Source organism: Arachis stenosperma, chromosome 10 (assembly GCF_014773155.1).
Source record: "Arachis stenosperma cultivar V10309 chromosome 10, arast.V10309.gnm1.PFL2, whole genome shotgun sequence".
Classification (NCBI taxonomy): Eukaryota; Viridiplantae; Streptophyta; class Magnoliopsida; order Fabales; family Fabaceae; genus Arachis; species Arachis stenosperma.
Genome location: NC_080386.1, coordinates 134534065 through 134543150, shown reverse-complemented (window position 1 = coordinate 134543150; position 9086 = coordinate 134534065). Strand labels below are relative to the sequence as shown.

General features: G+C 36.7%; 1 protein-coding gene across 2 annotated transcripts; it reads right to left on the bottom strand.

Annotated features, from left to right (window-relative positions):
- Positions 1-1139: 1139 nt before the first annotated feature.
- LOC130954675 (uncharacterized) lies at positions 1140-4820 on the bottom strand. Of its 2 annotated transcripts, XM_057881432.1 has the most exons (6): positions 4804-4820; positions 4427-4509; positions 4284-4341; positions 4103-4197; positions 2806-3077; positions 1140-2156 (listed from the first exon to the last, which is right to left on the bottom strand). In XM_057881432.1, the coding sequence occupies exons 3-6, from the start codon at positions 4311-4313 to the stop codon at positions 1342-1344; spliced, it is 1212 nt and encodes a 403-aa protein (XP_057737415.1). In that variant the 5' UTR covers positions 4314-4341; positions 4427-4509; positions 4804-4820; the 3' UTR covers positions 1140-1341. The 2 variants fall into 2 exon arrangements, with proteins under 2 accessions (XP_057737415.1, XP_057737414.1); XM_057881431.1 differs by lacking the exon at positions 4804-4820 and having other exon boundaries at positions 4427-4540.
- Between the last annotated feature and the right edge of the window lie 4266 nt (positions 4821-9086).

Below are 9086 nucleotides of genomic sequence, written 5' to 3'. Positions count from 1 at the left end.
ATGTCTTATTATTTAAAGAGAAAGTATGGGAAAACAATTATTTGAATGAACAATGTGAACAATGATTTAAAATTAAAAAGTCAATTATAATTAAAATTCAAATTTTTAGATTAATTATCTAATTATGAAAATTTAAAATTTGAAAAATTAGGATTTGTCGTTTAAGCCATTCCCACTACAGACAGTTACTCCTAATACCTTCGTTTGCTTCCAGTCTCTGATATCCCTTCTCGTCGTCGCAGTCTCACCTGTGCCATTGCAACCACCGCCCCCCTCCCGGCAGAAAGTTCCGACGCTCGCATTATCTCCCACTGACGCCGCCGTGGTTCCCCGCACACACCACCGTCACCTTAAATTGTGGCCCTTGTTCCTCCGTATTCTGGTGATCTCCGATCCCCCACTTCCTGGTGTGCCCCCCCTTCCTGGCCGGCAAGAATTCCAGGCACCACTGCAGCAGATTCCGTTGACGCACCAGCCTATTCTAATTGCTATGCGCCAAGACAAAGGCATAGCCAACCAAGCTGGCAAGTATGCCCGCTGCTTGATCCCAATCCTCTTCGCGCATGGCCTTCTTCAGTCCATTCTCATATTCTTGCAAACCCAAAGCATTGTCTTCCCAATGGTCATAACCTCTGCACTTACGGTGCTGTTCCACATCCTTCTCTGTTGGCTTCTTGTATTTTGTTGGTTCTTCTGTTCATTCATCTCCTTTTTTATGCGGATGGTTATTTTAATTTATATGGATGATTATTTTAATTGGATTAGTTTAATTATATATAATTAAAATATGTTGGATGTTCAATTCATTAGGTATGCGGATGATTATCTTTGTCACTAAGTGGATGGTTATTTTTACTAGGGGTGACTTGTGTCGGCGTGTGGCAAGCCAAGCAATGACGGCAAAGTGGGATGAATATTGATGAAGGTAGGGATGACAGCTGATTGGGGGAAAAAAAGGGTATTGAAGTGAAATGTTTTGATAAATTAGGATTTGGGATAGTTATTTTTTTGGAATAACTAAGTAGATTTTTTTATTTGGATAATTTTTGGAGTTTTTTATTTTTAACATGTATTGGACTAAATCTACAACCCATTATTCACATTGTTTAGATTCCCCAGTGTCTCCCTAACCGAGTTGTTATTTAAAGGTTGCTGAATATCGGAATTTTGGTACATCACAACTTGTATTTTGACCATTAAAAATGGGCCATAATCAATCTCACAAAATTTCATCATCCCTAGCTTCATCTTTCACAAAAATTACTAAATCTGAATACAAATTCGGCGTCTGATGAAAAAAAAAGAAGAAAAGAGAAAGAACTACCGGATTGTGTAGTGATTTTAGCTCCATCTTCTCCTGTCCTCTTCTTCATCTACTGGAGCATACCATTGTGGTCTCCCTTTGGTGTTGCTGAGCCTGTAGTTGAGGAGGACTTCCTCATCTTCAAGAGCTCTAGTAGCTACCAAAACAAGAGTTTTCAGTGTCGCAGCATTTGTTGATGATGCACTTTTTCTAGACACCCCAGATTTGAACCAAAAGCTGCCAAATCTCCTCATGTTCACTTCACCGTTTCCAAACATAACATTTGGGATGTAAACTCTCATGTTGTCTTCGGTTAATGGGAAGTCATAAGGGCAAATCATGACATTTGGTTGCACCCCTTTTGGAGGGTGATTTGCAAAATGAGCTAAAGCTAAAGGGTTTCTACGCTCAAGTATTTCATTCTTGGATCCAAGTTTGTTGCCTTCTAAAGGCTTACTAAGAAGTTTCCAGAACTTCTCTGAGCCTTTCTCGGTTCCTTTCACATTGGGTTTGATTTCACCCATTATTCTACCACTCCATGGTTCTCGCACTTCACCTCCAGAGCCCCAAGGTTGGGCATTGATGACATTCCCATCGTATCTAGTAATCAAATAGGGATTCTGTGCATCAACCTTGGGGTATCCGGGAATATACCGATAGAAAGCTGGAGAATAGACCACCCCAGGATAGAAGGCAATTACAGCACCAACATCTGCTGCGCCATCTAAGAATAGACCCTGGCCAGCATCCTTGTGGGGTATTTGAGAAGATTTAACATCAAGTGTGAAGCCAAGTTGATTTTTTAATTTCTGAGAAACTTCTGCTTGGCTTAATGGCCTTGTCTGAGGGACGTCTGCACAGAAGTTACATCAATGAGTTATTATAGTAAACAGATAAACCAGGAAAGTTTTCCAATAATGTCAAATTATAAGAAAATAAAGGTAAGCTGTTACCAGAATAAGATATTTTCTATACAACCTTGTCAATGTATATGAAGAGGGGAAAGAGTTTGTAGCAAGTGAAAGATGTTGTGCTCATAACAAACAGACATGTCAACTTGATAGTGTGGGAATTTCTTAATTCAAAGGCATAGAACCACGATAATAATGGCTAAATGGCATCTGTTCATTTATAAAGGAGAAAATAGTAATGACCACAGGCTAGTATCATATCCATGACCTTATGATCCTAAAGCCTTCATAGTATTTCAGCCACATGAAGAGGGAACTTAATTGGTTATATCATGATTGCATAGTTTTAGTAAAATATGAAAATATGAAACATGGGCATGGAAATTTGATTAGAGAAAAGTTTTCATATTCCAGTTTTGAACAGGCGCTATTGTACTTGGCTTATAACTGCTAAGGCTCCTTTCACTCAAATTAAGTATAATATAACCTCAACTGAATGAATTGACACTACTTATTAATGATGAGAAATTTCAATAGAAGATGAAAAGATTGCAAAATTTAAATAAAAAAGAAGAGGGGAAAAAAACTGACCGGGATTGATAGGTGTATTGCTCCTACCCACAGCAAAACTAAGCCCACTTCGATGAGGCAAAGTATTCGTTTGCCGAGATAATTCAGAGAAATCATTCACCATCTTTTTGTTTGGCAGAAGAATTTCATCCATGAAGGTGCAAAATGCTTTGATTTGTGAATGAACATTTTCTTGAACTTGCATCTGTTGATCAGCAAAAGAGGCTTTATTGGCCATTTCAATAATTTCTTCGACATTTGCTTCATCTGCACTCTTCCCCAACTGATTGTAGCTGGATAGTTAAGTCTTTGCATGAGAAGAGTATATCAAGATGTTGAAAAAGAAAAGCATCAAATACACAACAAAATTGAAATCATTGGAACCAGCATAATGCAATCCCATGTTGGCATATAAACGATACTCATCCATTTATGTAATCATAACATTAAGGAACCAACATCTCATATCTCATGCTAACTTAATCCTTGAGCAATCTTTTTCCCCCCAACTTTTCTTGCTTTGGAGGACTCAGGACTCTCCTCTCCAGTTCTGATCCCATCCTTTTCTCTTCGACTAAAAACATTGTGTTTTTTTGAATTAAGGAAAGAAAAGAAAAATTGGGCTTTGCAAAATTCAAATAAAAAATACAATTCAAATATGCTGCATGATAGTTGTTCATGTGGGGATGTCCTAATAAAAGCAAAATCTGAACTATAGATACAGCAAGGCAGATATATTGATTATTAGGACTTAGGAGACATTCATTTATCAACAAAAGACAACTCACTCTCCTAAGAGCATATCTGAGATTATTAGGAGGTACAGAACAGAATCCTGCCTAAGAAGCTATGGTGGATTTCCATGGTCCAATGAAAAATATATAAAAAGTAACAGCTTCTGCTAGATCAAGGACTAAGATATGAACAATCTAGCCACTAAATATAAAAAGGGTAACAAAGCAAAAATATAAAAGTTTAATATTTAAGGTAGTATTTGCCACTTCTGAACATCAGTAATAGCTTATAAGCAAAACATAGTGGATGATAAAGGAAAAAGGAACAAATTCTGAGTTTGAATTCTTCAAAAATATTGATTCAGGCATGAAATAAACTATAAACAGCAATGTGCAAAGAGGATGAATGGAAGAGAGAGAGAAAAAGAAGAATGCAACGGAACTCTGCATTAGCTAACAAAGCAAGCTGATGAAGAAGATACGGAAAGGAATAAAATTTGAAGGAGCAGCAAGAGAGAGAGAGCATAAATCTACTCTCATTATTTTATCAATAATAAAAGCATAGAAGACATAAAAGCACTGACCTGGAATAAAGGAACAAGCGGTTAATGTCAGCTTGAAATTGTAGTTGTCTTGGATCCTTAGAAAAAGAAGGGCGTTTTGCAAGGATTTTGGCGCCCTAAAACAAATCCAGAGCAATAGAAGAGTAGGATTTCCATGATATATAGTGAACTAGTTTAGTTTTGTCATAAGATAAGCTTATACCTCGGTGAATTTCTTGAAAAAAAGAGCCATTGGTAACTGGTGTTCACAAATAAATACACTGCAAAACACAAGAAGCATAGTTGCAAGAGTAAACCCCCGTGAACCCTGGAGTAGAGAAACTAGAAACACAGAATTAGCATTACCATCAGATCAGAGCGCGCTGTGGGTGCGGGGAGAGAGTCCCGAGTCCGTGATGGCGCCTACGCCACTGTAGCTGTAGCGATCTCTGCACTAGAAAGTACAAACCTCAGATAAATGGATTATTTTCGGGTCGGGTCCGGTAAGTATACGACCTTGGTTGTTGTTTTTGACTTGGGAAAGTATGAGGAGTATTAGAGATATAATTATTAGTATTACATTTTTCTATCAGTTGAAATTTTTGGGATGAGTGGTATGATGACATGGTATTAAAGCGTTAGATCTGAAAGGTCAAGAGTTCGATCTTTGGTGAACCCAAAAATACTCGGATGGTTATTCTAAATAGTATAAGAAAGAGAAGAATTATGCATATAAATATTACCATTTATTTTCCATCCCCAATCCTGAGAAGAATTACGGATTTCCTCCATGCTTGTTTTGATAAATCTACGAGCTTCTCGAATCCCAAAATTAAGGTGCCAGAAGTTAAATTTCAATTAAATTAAGAAATATGTTCTTTTATTAATTTAAATTTTGGAACAAAAAATAATTTTATGATATTGATGCGGAAATTGGTGGTGCTTACGTTACCACACACGTGACACACATGCACCACAATGAAGGGTGAGGAGAGAATACTTACAGGAAGAAGATTCTTATAGGTTTAAGCCTCGAGATTTAGAAGATGCATTATTTGCATCCTTCCCTTTCAAGCTCTTAGAATGTATCTATCCTTCTGTGCCCCTCAATCACCAACAGGTAACTAAATTAACTACTACTATATATTCCATTTAACTACTCTCATTCACTATATACTTCCATTATTGTTACTTGTTATTAAAATTTGATTATTAATTTATTAACACAGTAGTGGTCAATTAGCTTATAATATATAATTCATACTATCTCATATATTTACACTACTCTTTCTTTTTTATTTATCTTTATCTATTTATTTTTATTCAATGATAATAATATTTTTTTATTATTTAACCATATTTTCTAAAAATATTACTCAAAAAAATTTATTAAAATAGAAAAAAAATATAACTTTAATTTTAACAACATTTATATAATCACAGTAATCACTATAAGCACAGACATATATACTAGTTCCACCAATAGACATATGCATAATTTGCAAGATAAAAATAAGCTTCAGTTTACTTCACTAACTGCACTGTTTCCTTCCTAGTTATGTAACTTCTGATGGTTTCTATTCCATGTGCAAATATCGTCTTGCCATAAGATTTAATTTATATACTCTTGGGCCAAGGCGCCAAGCTACAAATTTTTTTTAAAATATATATTTCTATATAAATATTTTGGGGTCAATTTCATGTTAACTCACAAACATATTCTTTGTCCACCTTCTCACATTCAAAATAAATAAATAAGAGTTGGTAGAAGTGAACAAGAATAATAAATTGGTCATAAATAAAGATTGTGAGTGCCAGTAGTTTGGTACTACTTACTCCAAAGAGTTAAGACTTAGAAGTCAAATCTGATGTTGCAACCAATAAAAATGCAAAGCAGTGAAAGAAGAAAGCTGAAAAAAATGTGTATATTTGGCCTTATATATTGTTAGAATTTTGTGTGTCTTAGGTCTGATGTGTTGATGAATTTGATAGCAACATATGCTGAAATCTGCAAAATCTGCTCAGACAGTCATTAAGAACATCCCACAACTCAACGTTGCATTCAATGCAACTTGGGATTCGGTCGAAATTCAATGCAACTTCTTATAATTATATACATCTTCATCCTTCAAATTGAAATTAATTGTAATGTCATGTACGTACAACGTAGTGTAGCTTTGAAAATCTTTTTCATTAAATCGTTATTGAGCACAGTAATCCTAATAAATTGAACTTTTTGTTAACAAGTATTCATAGAATCTTCGGTATAATGTGATTTTGCATTTGCTATAAGAAGGTGCCAAGGTGGTGGAAGATGAGAGATTGCCAGAAAGGTACAAAGGTAATATACGCAATTTATGCAATGGCCAGAATGGAGAGCATATGGCTTCAAGGTCAAGGTCAAAGTCAAAGTTAAAGTCAAAGTCAAAATCAAAGTCGCTTCATTTCTGAGTCTGATACAAGTTCGCTGCTTGGGCAAAGACTTTCCATACTATCAGATGAAATACGCCGCCGCCATCATTGTCATTCTTCCCCCACACCGCCCTGTTCTCCCTAATCTCTCTCTCAATCTCTATCTCTATATGCAGCATGGCTTCAATATATGCTTCGCAAGAGTCACCCTTCTCCACTTCTTAAATACTTTTTTTCTTTTAAATAAAAAGCTCAGCGTAACAAGGTGGAACATTTAAAAAATATAAATTATTAGGTAATAAAATAAAAAATTAAACTGCATTGCCATCAATAATTAGAAAAATCAAAATCAGCTTATTTTTTGTAACTCTTAATCGACTTGTTGATAACTTTCGCAGCATAATATTCTAGATAATAGCACAAATTTCATTAATGGACAATAATCTGATAAACCTGTTTGTCCACCCTTAAGCCGAGTCTTAAAAAACTTTTCAATCTTTTGCACTAACAAACACCCGATCAATGCGACTACACAATTGGCCCCTAAACCAAGTAATTAAACTTACGATTATTCATCTCTAAATCCACCAACTCCATATCTTGTATTCAGTTTAAAATCTGCTGCTACTACTGTTAATGTACTGGCTCCTTTACTCTTATCCACTGTCACAACCTCATTAAGGTCACTCGTGTAGCAAATTGAGACTTGACATAACCCAGAGATAAAACTTAGTTCTTCTCACACAGTACTCTCTGACATGCGCACAGTACACCAAGCAAAATGCACAATTGAAACTATTATATATTCGTCAACACCACTTCTACAAACAACCATCTCTCTTCTTTGTAACAATTACTCGACTTAAATATCATGTCGTCCCACATCAATAATAAACCCCCAAGAACACCATCTGATCCCACAAATTTCCAACCCACCACATCATTCTTCCAAATTCGCACTACATCAAACTTAGTCACCACCTGTTTTTTCATTTCTATTAATCCTAGCATGTTACCTTATTTTTCTCTTAAAATTTTTCACCATTCCCAGCTTTCCATCACCCCATAAACCCTTTACATTCTAACAACTGTAAATCATTTAAACATTGTATACACACCTTATTTCGATTTTTAGGATGAATCTTTCCTGCTTTTTTCTTTTGTTTTGCTTGCCTCCTTTTCTGTGCATTCACTTCATTTTGAGTTTGAAGAATGCCATAATGTTTTCTTCCTCATCATAAAGAACAGCTCCTAATTCCACTACCAAATTCCAAGTCACTCTATTTTCAATCAAATCGTCTTTCCAACTTCTTCCTTGCTTTTCTAGGTCTGGCTCACTGCCTACATCCATTCCAAAGTCCTCTAAGTTTCTTTAATTCCCTTCCTCTTCAAAGCAATTTTCATTCATCACTAAATTTTCAACCCCTACATCTAATTCTTCCGCTTTAACATTCCTCGTCCTGTTTAGAGCAATGTTCATCTTCACACTTCCATTCAGCCTATTTGCGGTGGCACAGGTACCATTCAAACTCCTTATCTCCTTCCTAATCATTGTTCCCCTGCCGTATCGTCACTATATGTGTGAGCATCTGTATCAATCTCAACAAGCATCATGATCATCTTCTCATTAGAATGTGCCTGCATCCCTAATGCAATTTTTTTGTTGCTATATTGTTCCTCGCACCTCTGACAGACCACAACCCGGAGTAGACTGGTTCAGCGGTGACTTCATGAGGTTCTCGCTCTCTACTACACACCATACCAGCGTACTCTATCCGGAACTCCATATAGTCACCGTTACCGCTTGTCGGGCTTCTCACCCCCTTTACTGCCTCTCCTCCACCAATCCTATTGGTCCTACATTGGGTCGTGTCCTCCACATTCCCTACACAAAGGCCAGACCCTTCGACCCTTTTTTTTCTCGATGGTGCAGTATCTCCGTCACATGCCCTCGTGACAGCCACCAACACAGTCTTATGGAGACACAGAACTAAGTACTCGCAGTTGCATGTCACTGCAATACCACTATCATCATTCCGTCCCAAACCATGCCCCTCTCCCACAAAAAATGGCGATCCTTCCCTACCCGTGTCAAGCTCTTCTTGATGTTGTCTCCGTAAGTTTACTCCTTCATCATTACCTAAATGAGATCCCATAAAATCTGCACAAACCATAACTGTCACTCAAATTATAGGATTATCCATTTTCTGTTTCAAAAACCCATGCTCCCATTCATCCAAATCCACAAACGGTAATGACCATTCTGCCCTCATCTTGATGCTCCTTCCATGAACCCTGTGTCATCATCACCACCGCCATGTTCCAATGTAGCTTCATCAGTTCATTACGTGCTTTAACATCTTTGGTATAGTCGTGTTCAACAATAGAGACTCCTTTTGTTACTAGCCCAATTGTCTGCATGCTTTTCAAGCAATCCTCTCCGGGTACATGATTTTTTCCACGATTAAAGAATCCTTCTGCAAAAGAACTATTGTTATCTGCAACCTTCTTATCCTGCTTCGTCTTGACATCAACATTTCTCCTCTACTTAGCCTCTCACATAAATCTCTTTAGTCTGCAGCCGCATTCGATTTACTTCTTAAATACTTAATTA

Bases quoted from the DNA above. Each gene is read 5' to 3' on its own strand.
- LOC130954675 (XM_057881432.1), bottom strand. From the start codon at position 4,313: ATGGCTCTTTTTTTCAAGAAATTCACCGAG. The intron at 4,198-4,283 runs GTATAAGCTTAT...GATTTGTTTTAG, and splicing joins TTTTCAAGAAATTCACCGAG to GGCGCCAAAATCCTTGCAAA. The intron at 2,157-2,805 runs GTCAGTTTTTTT...ACTTCTGTGCAG, and splicing joins CAATACACCTATCAATCCCG to ACGTCCCTCAGACAAGGCCA.